Source organism: Acomys russatus, chromosome 18 (assembly GCF_903995435.1).
Source record: "Acomys russatus chromosome 18, mAcoRus1.1, whole genome shotgun sequence".
Taxonomy (NCBI): Eukaryota; Metazoa; Chordata; class Mammalia; order Rodentia; family Muridae; genus Acomys; species Acomys russatus.
The window spans coordinates 6,536,538-6,550,742 of NC_067154.1; the positions used below are offsets into that span (position 1 = coordinate 6,536,538).

The window sequence follows — 14,205 nt, forward strand, 5'->3', positions numbered from 1 at the left end:
GTGCTATAAACATATTACCTATTTGTCTTCTTAGCATTTAAAAAAACGCTATTGCCATTATTAAATTTTACTGAAAGGAAAGTGGGTTTAAAAAAATATACAGAGGTTGGTGAGAAAATCCCAGTGTTTTCACTATTTGTCTTGAAAATATTCAGTTCAACTAATCAGTAACAACCAAGTAGTTTGTTGTGTCTTTCACTGGAAGAGCATTGTAATTCAAATCCATTCAGTGCTGCCTCACTTGTGCAGTTTGTTAGCAAAGCTCAAATTGTGTACTCTGCACCTATTTTAATGATATAGCACATTAATAACATTTTCACTCATTTAAAGCCATGTTTACTAACAGAGCCTTAGCACCTCCCCCCAAAAACCTCAGAGATAAGTTTCACACATTTAAATTGTCTGAAGAAGTAATTGATACATACAGCTTAAAGCTTTTTGTTTTGTTTTTCAAATGAAGGTCTTTATAAAGTTTTAAAATCATGCGTTAAAAAAAGGTAGAAATATGTTTGACTGTCTAGAAAACACTCAAGGTCACAAGACGCTCACTCAGTCCTTGCTACAACAGAAAAGAGGCAACCAGGCTGATTTTTTTGTTAGATTTTACCTAGAATTTTCTTGAGGGAAAGTTGGAAACTTTATTTCAAAAGACGAGAAAGTTATCAAGTCACAGGAAAACCAGGGGGGGGGGTCAATGGGGATGAGAGGTGCCTAAACACAAGTGAAAATCAGTAAGTTTGTAGACTCTATACTGACTTATGTAATTTTTTTAGAGTCCCTCAAAATAAGAAAAGAACACGGATGTAAGAGGGGGGGAAAAAAAAAACCCAGCTCAGCCAGAGGTGAGACACAGCCATTTTGATTGGGGGGAGGGGGAATGTCTAACTACACAATGAGGTCATCCTATCTCCCGGAAGTGACAAGTAATCACCTGCTTTGTACTAGCTCCTCCCCTTCCCTCAGAGGTCCCGCCCCTCCGCCAGCAGCCGGGAGGGTGTTAGGGGGCGTTTCTCCCAGAGCAAAGCTGAGAGCTGCGACGCAGAGGAAGGGGACCCCAAAACGTCTGGCACTGCCTCCTCCAGGGAACACTTTGGACCGCCTCACTCAGCCCAGCGGGATTCTGAAACGCCGAGGGGTCAACCTGATGGGTTTCGGGGTCAACGGAAGAGGGGAAGGGGAGCCCTGGCGGGGAGAACCCCCCGGCCCCCCGCCCAGCAGCTGAGGCACAGGAGGGCGGCCATCTTGGCCGGCAGGGTAGGGCCAAGAGGCTGCGGGCGCCGTGCGATTGGGGGGCTCGCCCGGAAGTGACGCCACCCGCCCGGAAGCGGAGGGGGTTCCCTGGCCCACTCCCCCCGTTCGTCTGCTCCCCGCTTCCTCCCCGCCCCCCTTCCTCTCCATTCGTTCCCCCCCTCCCCGGTCCCTGCCTTCTCCCCCCACCCGTCCCTCCCCCCCCAACCTCCGGAGCTGGGAAGAGAGTCAAGATGGCGGCGAAATCCGATGGCGGTGGCGTGGGGGTGGGCTTCGCCCAGCTGCACAACCTGGACGAGGCGGTGGGCAGCGGCGAGGAGGACGGGGAGCCCGGGGGAGGCGGCTGCGGCGGCGACGGCAGCGAGCCCGGCGAGAGCAGCTCGCTGCACATCTGCCACTGCTGCAACACCTCCTCGTGCTACTGGGGCTGCCGCTCCGCCTGCCTGCGCTCGCTGCTGGGCAAGAAGCCGCGCCGCAGCGCCGCCGCCGCCGACGGGGGGGACCAGCCGCTGCAGCCGCCCGGGGCCGCCGGCCGCCACCCCCCGACGCCCTCGGCCGGCCGACCGCAGCCCGCGTCGCCGCAGGTGGAGCGGCCGTGGCTCGACTGCCTGTGGATCGTGCTAGCGCTGCTGGTGTTCTTCGGGGACGTGGGTACCGACCTGTGGCTGGCCCTCGACTACTACCGCAAGGGGGACTACGGCTGCTTCGGGCTGACCCTGTTCTTCGTGCTGGTGCCGTCGCTGCTGGTGCAGAGCCTGAGCTTCCGCTGGTTCGTGCAGGACTACACGGGCGGCGGGCTGGGCGCCGTGGAGGGGCTCAGCAGCCGGGGACCCCCAATGATGGGGGCCGGCTACGGCCACGGCGCGGCCCGAGGCGGGCCGGGTGCGGGGGGCTCGGCTACCCCGGGGGCGCAGCGTCTGTGCCGCCTCTCCGTGTGGATCTGGCAGTCTGTCATCCACCTGCTGCAGATGGGGCAGGTGTGGAGGTAAGAGCACTGCGGGGTGGGTGGCTGGGGTTGAAGGGGGGGGGCTGCGGCCGAGCGCGGGCTGCTCAGACTGGCCCGGTTGTGCTGAGCAGGGTTGCCGCGAGCTGTCCAGGCGTCTCGCGACGGTCAATAGGATGCCTGGCCACGCCTTTTGGCCGGAGGGAGGCCCCAGGTCCGGCTGTTTGCCCATCTCCGTCCCTGGGTCGCACTTGGAGGAGACCCTGACTCTGCCCTCCCTCCTCTCTGCAGACCTCCATCCTGGTTGCCCCTTTCCCCCCTCCCTGTGTCCCAAGGTAACCGGAGCTTGCGCCCTGGAGGGGACCTGGCCTCCTCTAGCCGGTTGCACTTGGCCTTGCCCCCCCCCCCCCCCGCTCCCTCCCCTGCGAGACATTTCGTTTCTCCCCCACCTCTCCTTTTCTCTCTGCAGTGGCCGGTGTGGGGCCCTGTGGAAAAACCCTAGCTGCCTCTCCTTAAAGCACTCCTTCCTTTCACGCCCCTCCTCTTCCCGCAGCCCCAACCCCTGCAAACCGCTCCACACCAATGCCCTCCTTGAAGGAAAGATGACTTTTTTTTCCTTTCTGGCATAGATGTGCCCTTTTCGCAGTGACAGGGGAAAAATGAGATGGTATCTAATGGCAGCAAGCGTTTGATGTTAACTCTCACCTTTGGAAAATCACTGAGCCACTTGGGCACCTTTTCTGTTTTTAATGGCCAGGCCTATGTGTGATTTCTGTTTACATGGAAGATGAAAGCTTGGCCTCAAGGCCTTTTCCCTTCCTTCTGTGAAGTCCTAGTGTGGCAGGTGGATCTCTCAAAAGCACTTGCCAAGGAACCTTAACTGTCTACCTCACTGTCTAACCACGTAGAGTACCACACTGACTGGCTACCCCACTGACTCCCTACCTCATTAGCTGTTTACCTCACTGTCTCACTGCCATATAGACTACCGTTAACTCTTCACTTCACTGACTGCTCTCATTGCCTAGCCCCTGCCTCCCTGCCGCCTCCTGACTGCCTCCCTGTTGACCCCACAGCCTGGCTGCCTCACCAGTGTTTGCATCACAGGCATCATCGACTGCCTTTATGGTCTGCCTCTCTGATTATCTCACTGTCTTACCCTCATTGACTACCTCACCTCCAGGCCACCTCACTAACTAGCTACTCCACTGTTTACCCTCATTGCCTTCTGCACTGACCTGGTACATCACTGGCTACCTCACTTTTTACCGTTTCCACTGCCTGCCTACCTCCCTAGCTCAGCAACTTGATTCCCTCACTGTCTGTCTGGCGTCACTAACTGCTTCACTAGTTATATCATTATCCCTGCTTCCCTCACTCTCTTCACTGTCTACCTCACCAGTTACCTTGCTGCTTACCTAACTGCCTGACTCCTGGTGTTTACCTCACTGTCTCACTGTCTGCTGACTGTCTCGGTGTCTATTTCTGTCTACTTACTGAATACCTCCCTATGACTGCCTTACTAAACCAACCACCTTCACCGTCTGCTGTCTCACTAGCTACCTTACAAACTACCTCACTGATTACCATTGCTCTTCCCTCCAGCTGTCTCACTGCTCACCTCACTACCTCCCACCTCACTGTCTACTGATTAGCTTAGTCTACCGGCTGCCTTTCTGTCTACCTTCGATGTTTATTTCACTGATTGCCTGACTGACGACTTCCACTGTTTACCTCACGGGGCTACCCCAAGAAACCACGGAAACCTTAGTCACTCTGTCCTCCGACTTAAAATCTGCTTCAGTGTGTTCTGGAACCAATGACTTTGCCAGTGACAGCAGGTGCAAGGAGAACAATTTTGCTAGTAAAGCCTACCCTGGGGTGAATCCTTTGAGTACATTTCCTCTGAGGAGATTGGCCTAGCTTGTCTTCTATACAAAGTAGGTTTGAGGCCTCAGTATCTCAGTTAATAAAGCTGGACTCTGGTTAGACAGTAAGAAAGTTTGTGTTCTGAATGTTTTCTTCAGGTCTTTATTCTGCATCACCAGAGCACCTCAGAAAGCCTGGGATTGAATTAACACGTCCTGCAGGGCTGACATCACATTCAGGAAAAAGTGACAGTGGGCCTTGATTTTTCTGGTCTTCCCATGGTTGTTGACTAGTGTTCTAAGTAGTGGTCCCGGTGACCATTACTCTAGCTGCATTTAGCTGCAGATAATTTGTTTTCCTGCAGCTAACGGTTTATGAACAGGAGAATAGCATTTTTACTTACGAGCATAGCTGAAGTGCAATGACATTTTCAAAGTAACTCTTAAACTTAAAGTTTAAAATTTTAGCTCTTTCCCTAAATAATTCCACGCTGCATCAACGTGGGTTTGGTATTGAGAACATCGTTTTTCAGTCTGTTGTAGGCTGGTCTGAAGAGTCAAAAAGTTTGGGTGTGCGAGCGATCTTGAGCTGTTAGTAGGGATTGTGTAGTGTGTAGTTAATAGCTAGGCTTTTCTTTGGACAAGCTGGGATTACTGTCTGCTTGTGTGTGTGAATGTGGGCAATAAGCATGTTGATGTCAAGTGAAGTTTTCTGAGGATTTATTCTGATGTGACCCATCCCATTAGTGGGAAGGAGCTCTTGTGAAGTTAAAGTTCAGGGCCAGCCAGTCTTTCTTGTCAGTGTGAGCCCCTGCCCCAGGCCTCATTTAGCCAAGCTTCATTGTGTTTGTGCAAAGTTGAAGTCTAGAGTTCGGGACAAACTGAAAAGTGTAGATTTAGCTTTGAGAACTTAAATGGGGTGCTGTATTTGCCCCCATCTTCATTTACCTTTCCAGAGTCTTCGCTGGAAAGAAATTATGGAAGATGCCTGTGTTTTTAGTATGTCTGACTTCTAGATCGGAATGTATCTTTACATAACTCACAGAGCAACAATATTAAAAGGCAGGGTAATTCATCAAAGCTGCATTGTCTCTACTGTTGCCTTTCAAAAGCAATATTACTGAGCAGGGATTTTCATTTTTTATTTTTGGACTGACTTTACTTGAAATGCTCCAAAAACAAGGCCTGCTCATTAGTACCTGCTAGGCATGTTGCTTGCATTGGAGTCATTCGTACGGAAGAGCTTGTGAGAAAGGTTTTCACTCTTCTTGTTTTCACCTCTTGGCAAATGGTTGCTTGTCAACATGTATAAGCACGCATTGACTCAGCCCTTTACTGTGAGTCTTTAGGGTTCCAGCTATTTCCTACATCACATCTGTGACCTAAATTGTGCTCTTTCATGTGGTCACATGGCATCCAGGTTAAGACTAGGCAATCCATCATTTGATTTGGGCCATGTTTCTAAGAAAAGATACCAGTGAAGTTGTACGTTGTCAAAACCAATTCCATTAAACACTGAACACTTGTTTCTCTCCCTTCTTTTTCTTGCCTGTTTTAAAATGTAAGATTTCAGGAGTCTGTTTGGAGAGAGTATGGTGCCTATTTAAGTAGCTTCCCCTGATACAGAGGAGAGCTCTCCTTGTGTTGTCTTCCCTGTCAAGATGGCACACATTTGACATCTCTGTCATGCTACGCCCAACTTGGAGCAAGGAAGTGTAGCTGTGTCTTAGCTATGGTTAGTATTGCTGTGATGGCCAAAAGCAACTTGGGGAAGAAAGGCTTCCATATCCTGAAAGATAGTCTGCTGAGGGAGACTAAGGGAGGAACTCAAACCGGATGGGAACCTAGAGGTAGGAACTAATGAAGAGGCCATGGAAGAGTGCTGTTTACTGGCTTGCTCAGCTTGCCTGCTTATATCAGGATGGGGGGGGGGTGTGACACTCCCACTACTGGCTGGGTCCTCTCTCTAATCACTAATTAGGAAAATGCCCTACAGGCTTCTTGCAGTTCGATTCTATTGAGGTAGTTTTTCATTTCAAGTCCCCTCCTCTCACATGACTATAGCTTATGTCAAGCTGACATACAAACTGTGTTTGTAGTGATTTGGTATGTTGAACTTGCCTCTGTGGAGCATCAGAGTGTGATTGAGGTCTGTTTAGTGCAAGCTTGCCTAGTACGAATTGCTGACCATGTCGCTTCCTGTGTAGCTTTGTGTGCACTATTCGTCAGGTGCTTTTCCCTGGGGATAATGGGTGTGTGAGTCAGTCATAGGGACGGCCCACTCCAGACTCCACTTCAGTGTACTGAGCTGTTATTAGGAAGTGAGTTTTTTGTTTTTTGTTTTTGTTTTTGGAGGCTCTGCACTCTGAACTGTGTGATTGAGTTTGCATGTCTGTGACCATGTTCAAGTCTTTCCTCAGCATCTTGGGCCTTGCTGTTGGCTCCGCCCTCAGAGGGTGCCCAGTGAGGGTTGTTATAAAAATGGCTTTAGATTTCATGATAGTTTTGGAGGGACTGCCCCAGTTCCTAGTTAAGGTTGGAGATGGAGGGATGCCTGCTGTCAGCTGGGGCCAGCTAACTCGTGAGACTGTGGAACCACAGTGACAGTGGAAAAGAGATTGAGATTGAGAACTAAGGAGGATGGGGAATTCTGTATTACACATGTATCATCCAATTTAAAAATTGCACCCATTTTACAGATGGAATGGGGCCAGGGGGGCTATGCAACCTGTGCCACTGGTCACTGGATCTCAGTGATGGCAAAGCTGGTCCCAGTGTTCTCCTTCATGGGGTTCTTCTCCCTGAGTGAAGGCCAAGGCAGCTGGTGTGGCTCTCAGTGACTTTGCTTCCCCTGAGAGTTTGCTCTTTTGGCTAGTTGGAAGTGGGCTTGTGGCACCTTTAAGGCTCTGGGACCCCTTGGTAGATGAGCTGAGGTTCCTTGACACTTTGTTCTTTTAGTCTGATGTATTATTAGACCCATTGAAATTGGGGCAGAGTTTCAAGTCTTGTAGCTGATGATGACATCAAATGTGGCACATCAGTGAAGACCACCACGGAGCATGTCTTGAGAACAGTATTTTCAGCAATTATATCCAACTCTTTTCTCAGGGTAGATGCCTTTCAGCCCTATAAATCTACACTGCTGAGAGGATATGTCAGGTTTGACCCCTCTGGGCCACCATTCATACCTCTGGTCCCATCTATAAGCAGTCTTTCTTTATTGCTTTCTGTTGATCTGTTGGAAATGCCTTAGGGCTACAAAGTACTCACTTGCTAGCCTGAGCTGTGCATCAAGCTCACCCCAAAGTCAGATATTTGGATCTGTCATGAGAGATTTTGGTCCATGAGTTCTGGGATTAGGATGACCCCAAGCATCTTAAATATTAGGGACTGGCGAGATGGCTTAGCTGTTAAGAGCACTTGCTTCTTTTCCAGAGGACCTGGGTTCAGTTTCCAGAACCCATGTCAGGTGGCTCACAACCTCCTGTAATATACATGCAAGCAAAACACCCATACATATAAAGTGAAAAAAAATTTTATTTTGAGATAGATCTTACTATGTAACCTTGGTTGACCTGCAGTTCACTATGTAGACCAGGCTGGTCTCGAACTCAATGGAGAGCTATCCCCTTTTGCTTTCTTAGTGAGTGATTAAAGGCATGTGCTACTATCCTTGGGGAAAAAAAACTTAAAAGAAGAAAAGAATCTAACTATTCTGAAAGTCTAGGTTTCCAGCAAGTTCCCCTAGCTCTTCGAGAGCGGAGTGAGAACACAGTTGTACCTGTCTTGATTCACACAGTACTTACAGAGAAGTGTTCACGGAGAAAGGAGTACATTCTCGGTGACTTAGGCTGGTTCTGTAAAGTTAAGATCTATGCAGATCAGGATTATTGTGATAGAATTATGAAAAGGGCTCTGTGGATAGTTTTTAGCAATTTTTACAGATTTATTTATTAATATATATTTCTTGCATATTAGTGTTTACACCCTGCATGTATGTATGTGGACTGGGTACTTGTAACAGAAGCCAGAAGAGGGCTCCAGATCCCCTGGAACTGGAGTTATGGATGGTTACGTGTGGTTGCTGGGAATTGAACTCAGGACCTTTGGAAGAGCAGTCAGTGCTCTTAACCGCTGAGCCATCTCTCTAGCCTGAACTCCGGTATTTAAACAGTAGCTGGCTAGGTTTTTTCAAACCTGGAATGGGGTTGATGAAAATGTGGATCATGTATTACTCAAATAATTGCTGTGGCCATATTATGCACTTACAATTCTGGATATTGTTGTGGAGACATTTGGTACCGAAATGCAGTAGAATACAGGATCATTATTTGAACACATACCATCTGGAAAACCACACACTACAAATATTAGGGCTGTGGGGGAAAAGAGTAAATACAGATTACCTAAAACAGTAACTTTGTAAGCAGCCCACTAATAAAGACCATAACTTTGCATAGAATCACCTTTCTGTGATTCTACTCTAGGTTTTCCCTGATTCCCACATGTAAAATCCTTTTTTTCTTTTTTCTTTTGGTCTTATGAGACAGGGTTTCTCTGTGTAGCCTTGGCTGGCCTGGACTCATTTTATAGACCAGGCTGGCCTCGAACTCACAGCGATCTGCTTGCCTCTGCCTCCTGAGTGCTAGGATTAAAGGCGTGTGCCACCATGCCCGGCTTAAAATCCTTTTAAAAAAACCATTAAAACAGGATTTGTGTGTTTGTGTGGGCTTGCGCAGAGGTCAGAAAACAGATTGTGGGAGTCGGTTTTCTTCCTCATTTGAATTCTGGGGATTGAACACAGGCTGCAGGGCTTGGGAGCAAGTGCTTTCATCTGCTGAGCCCTCTTGCTGGCCCTTGATGAAGGTATTTGATAAGATTCTCAGCATTCTTTTAGAAAGCAGTCTTCCTCTTTGCTGTCTTCCTCATTATTTTTTGAGACCACCAGTAGCTGCAGAGCATGCTAAGAAGAGGGGGCTTCTTTGGGCTAATGACACTTCCCCATATGCTACTGTTCCCACCTCACAGGCACATGGAGGGGCCTGTGGTATAGAAACATGTGCTACATGTTGGAATTGAGAGGTGTCAAGATGCAGCCATTGAAATGTCAAGGTTGTACTGTACCGGGAAGCCTAGCTTGGGAGAGATGGTACAGTGTTCCAAGGTCAAGTGGAAATGATTACTCTCTTCATGCTTAGTTGGCCCCAGCAGATAGTAAAGAAGCAAAGAGGGGCTGTCTTAACCCCCTTCTAAGTGTCTACTTCTGTGACCTTGCCACTGCATGAGAAGTGATCCTGTTGAATAGTGCGCCTGGCGCCTGGAGTGCTTTGGGAATTTGCCTCATTTGTTATGTGGTTATGGTGAGGGTTTATATTAAAATTCATCTGCGCACACAGTAAACAAAAAGAGCAACAGTAGCCAGTTGTCAGGGAAAAGACTGATGGGTAGAATAAACAGACCGCTTTCTGCAATATAAACAATCTGTTTTCGTAGGTTTGTTTTTGAAGGATGAGTAGAACTTCCAAATCAAGAAACTACTTCAGTGGGAAGCAGCAGCTCTGCCTGTGCGTTAGTCACTGCTAGTTTCTGCACTAACAAAGACACCACAGGAATGCATGGCCTGTTGCTGTGGTCCTGGCTGCAGGTGGTCTTGGCTGGTGGTGGCTCTGGCATTTCTCTGGCACAATCCAGCCATAGATAGGCAAGAGTGGGCCTGTTTCTTCAACCTTTGGCTTGAGTGACACATAGCACTTCCACATAGATGCCAGACTGAAATGAGCCCAGTGGACGTGCCAAGGTCAAGAATGGCTTGCACTCCATGCAAAAAGGAGTTTGCATTTTAGTGAAATGAGACTCAGAAAGAAATAACTGTACTTAAATCATCAGATCACAGCGGCAAATGCATGTATATGTGAGAGGGGGGGATGGATCTGGTCAATATGCATTGTATGAAAATGTCAAAGAATTAATAAGCACACACACATCATGCCAGTGATTATGAGAGTATAAGAAGTGATTGCTTTTTGTGGTTGTTTTAAAGTTTCGTTTTGGTTCCTGCGTGTGTGGGTGTGCATGCACCATGCCACCCATACCTGTAGAGATTAGAGAGCAACTTTTGGGAGTTGGCTTTCTCTTTCCATCATGGGATCCTGGGATTGACCTCAGGTCATCAGGCTTGCCTGGCAGGCCCTGTCACCTGCTGAGCTATCTATACTGTCTCACCTGTCTATATGCGCAATCCAACTGGCCTGGAACTCATTACAGAGGCCAGGCTGGCTTCAGATGTGTGGGTGATTTTCCTGGGTCTGTCTTCCAGATGATGTGATTATAGTTCTGCCCCACCAGGCCTGGCTCTGCAATTCCCTTTTAAAATTTTGATTGTTGCTTTAGTTCAAGGATCAACAAAGTTTCTCTAAAAAAATCTTTCAGAACTTGGGCGCCCTGTCAGTCATCCATTGTGCAATTCCCCTTAAAAATGTATAACTGACCTTGCCTGTTGGGCCTGGAAAATAGTTAACTATTTAATTTTTAAAGCTAAGAGCTAAATTTAATGATTTGAAGCTGGAGCCATACTAAATAAACCTAAATTAAATGTGCTGAGACATCCTGGGTGCTGGTCTCCGGGGCTCCTCATCTTGGCACGTTTGTTTGTTTGTTTGTTTAGTACCTGGAACTTACCAAGTAGGCTGCCATTGAGCTCCAGGCATCCTACTGTCTCTGTTTCCCCAGTGCTGGAATAACAAGTGTGTGCAACCATGGCTGCTTTTTTTCATGGGGGGTCTGGGAATCAAAGTCAGGTCTCCATGCTTGCTGTGTATTTAATTGGCTAGGCTGTCTTCCCAGCCCCCAGTGGTTCTTTATTGTAAAAATGTCTCCCGCGAAGTATTACAGCCCTATACCTAGACTTGCTAATATTTCAAGTTTTAAAACATAGTTCATCTGGCTTAGAAAAGGTTGGGTTTTGATATTTAACTATGGCTAATGTCACTTTAAAGGAATTCTGTTCCTTCTGTGGGACTTTTATTGGACCCAGGCTCTCCAAAGTGACTTTATTTCTACACACTAATTTTATACATCACCAAATATATTGCCTAGAAAACTTGTAAATTTTTACTTAGATTTGGAACTTTTCATATACTAAAATGTACTGGATACTATTTAACATTTGTGTTAGTGATTCTTGGGGACAGATTACAATTATCTGAAAATTCCTTACAAAGGTGTTAATTATCTAAGTGTGACTTAAGTGTGAAGCTAAACCTAATGTGCTGTCGAAACAGGACAGTGTGTTTTAGAAGTTCATGTACAAGTCCAAAAGATAATGTAAAAATAGGCACCTACCATTCCAGAAAGGAAGTTTTTAACTGCTCTTTAAAAGTATCTCTCTACTAATTCTCTATTAATTATAGGTTACATTTTTGGTGATTCTTAAATAGCCTTTAAAACTGGGTCACTGACACATGAAAATAATAACTATATATTTATTTAGCAGCTACTTAATAATTAAAGTTCCTTTATGTGAAATAACACCAGTGAGCCCATACAGGGGTCTAGATAAACATTCTTGTTTTTTTTAAGAAGTCAGTTTGTGACCTGTGTGGGTAATAAAATCTTCTCAGACTTGAGGGTTAACTGCAAATTACATAATAAGAGTAACAAATACATACCAGAAGTTTTGGTAGACTGCGGTAGGATGTCAGGTTAGAAACATTGCAGGAATTGGAGTCCTTGTAAAAAGCATTTTACATGGTCTTCATGTAATGTTCACGCAGGAGTGGGTAGTACAGAGCATCTCATTCCTTGGGGTCAGAAGTTGACACCCATTTTCATGCTTTAAATGCAGATTACTGTGGGAGATAAGCTGCAGGCTTGTATTGTCTTGTTTTATGCACTGTGCTGCAAAAGAAAGCTGGCTTTTGAGCAGGGCCTTAGATCGTGTGTCTGCTGCTGGCACACAGAAGGGTGATGCATTTTGGAGGGGTTTGGAAGAAAGTGCCGAAGGCTCATTGTTCTGGTAGGTGATGGAAGTGTAGCGCATGAGGCCTAGGAACCATGCGTTACGTTCAGAGTGAAGTAGGAGATCAGTAGAATTTAAAAAGGGTTTGACTACTCACCCCAATTTGAAGTGAGTGTACATTGTGAATAAATTTAATTTCTTTTTCCTGGCTTAGAGGAGAGACTGAATCACCTTGGGTGGATGAGACAGACCCCTCTGTTCTTCCACAAAGATCTGAGGTGTTTGAGAAGGTGATAGTTCCCCACGGCTGTCCACTTTCCTTTCTCCTCTGCTTGACTGGCATTCATGGAATAGGCTCATGAGAAGACCTGGTGAGCTTGCTGGAGACTTAAGGGGAGAGCTCTAATTGGAAGCACACAGGTCAGTGTGTCTGCCCAGTGCATCGGTGTAACCTCCAAGACAATTAATAAGCAGCTAAAGGAAGGCACTTTGTGTTCCTTGCAAGTTGCAGGCACTTTGTTCCTGTATCAAAGGAAGGAACAGAATACCTAATTATAATAATCTTCTAATAATTACAATATTTTGCATCCATCTTCTTTTAAAAATCTATTTGAGTAAGTACTAGCCTTCAGGAGATGTTGGAAAATAGTGTTTAGGCGGCAGCTGGCAGCGCCACTGCTGCAGTGTGTAGTGCCCTGCTGCAGGAAGATCTAGTTGGTCATACCCTTTTATTCCCTTACTGCTGCACACATGTGCTCCTCAGCAACTGTTTTTGGGAAGGAATGTACAGTACAGGCTCCTACAGTAGTTGTGACTTATGTGGAGTGTCACACGTCATCTGGGAGAGAGAAGAGTGAGTGCTCAATTCCTAAGAGTGGCGGTGCTGGAGACTCCACAGCAGTCCTGGTGCAGTTGTCATCCCCTCACCATCTTCCCTCAGGGAGAGTAGCCGGCAGGCAGCGGTTGTCGTTGTCCCTCATCAGAGGTTTAACAATTGGGCTACATGGGCAGGAGCCTCTGCATAGGGGGCGTCTTAACTGAATGACTGACTTTCGTAATGCGTATTGACACTTGGTACTTGTATTTTCATATTATGCGTGTGAATGTTTGCCTGCATGTACGTATGTCCTCATGTGCATGCCTCAAAGCTTGCAGAGGCCAGAAGAGGATTGGATCCCTGAGTATTGGAGTTACAGATGGTCATAAGCTGCCATGTGTGGGAGCTGAGAACCTAACCCTGGTCCTCTGCAAGAACAAAAATGCTCTTAACTGCACAGCCACCTCTTGCCCAAACTTAGCATTTTGTAAAAAATGTGACGTGTGTTTTAGAATTAAGACAAAAATACTGATCTGTGTAAGAATAAAATAAGAAAGTCCTTATCCTGAGGGACCTCATGGTAACTGCCATTGGCAGGAAGGGGTTGTGAGCTCTCCCTCCTTTTTTTGTAATGTGTCCTATCAAATAACTAGATTTCAATATTTTTAACTTTTATTTTTATTAATTTAAACTTTTATGTGTGTGAATGTTTTGCCTGCTTGTGTGTCTGTACACCGCTTGTGTGCCTGTTGCCCATGGAGGCCAGAAGAGGGCACTGGATCCCTGGAACTGGAATTGCTGATGGTTGTGAGCTGTCATGTGGGTGCTGGGACTCTGCAGGGTCCTCTGTAAGAGCACCCAGTGTTCTTAACCCCTGAGCCATCTCTAGCCCCGTATCTGTGTGGTTTTGAGTTGAATTCATCACTGAAATAGACTTGATTCTGACCATAATAAAATCACATTTTTTCTCTTAGCGGCGGAGGGCAGTGACTGGTAGCGTGAGTTAATATAGATGTAGAAGGCTCACAGGCCACATGTAAGTGGGCTTACAGCTTTAAGTTTGGGTCTTACTGTGCAGGGCACAGACTGCTTAGTGTACATGTTACTCCGTCCTAGGTAAACTGTTGATAGGCTAGTGATTTAGCTATCGTTACAAGATTTTATGTTCATAGTTTTAATTCATAGCCTGAAACAGCTGCACTGGCTGCGGGCGCTTTGCTGGCTCTTCCCCTCCTTGGGTGTAGCTTAGTTATAGTAAACATTTCTCTATAAGTCATGTGTAGGACTGTATTTCTGAGGTCTTTCTTTGGGGTCTGCATGCTTCCTGACATTGCTCCTGTTGACACCCAGAGATAGTCATAGAAGAAGAAAA

At 46.7% G+C, this 14,205-nt stretch overlaps 1 protein-coding gene across 3 annotated transcripts in view; it reads left to right on the forward strand.

Annotated features, from left to right (window-relative positions):
• The first annotated feature begins 1,444 nt into the window (after positions 1-1,444).
• Xkr6 (XK related 6) overlaps positions 1,445-14,205 on the forward strand; it is a 206,466-nt gene continuing 193,705 nt past the window's right edge. Inside the window, exon 1 of one of the 3 annotated variants that reach the window (XM_051160674.1) lies at positions 1,445-2,233. In XM_051160674.1, the coding sequence (XP_051016631.1) occupies positions 1,482-2,233 (752 nt within the window). In that variant the 5' untranslated portion in view covers positions 1,445-1,481. The remainder of the gene's footprint in view (positions 2,234-14,205) is intronic. The other 2 variants (XR_007832280.1, XR_007832281.1) reach the window with 2 other exon arrangements.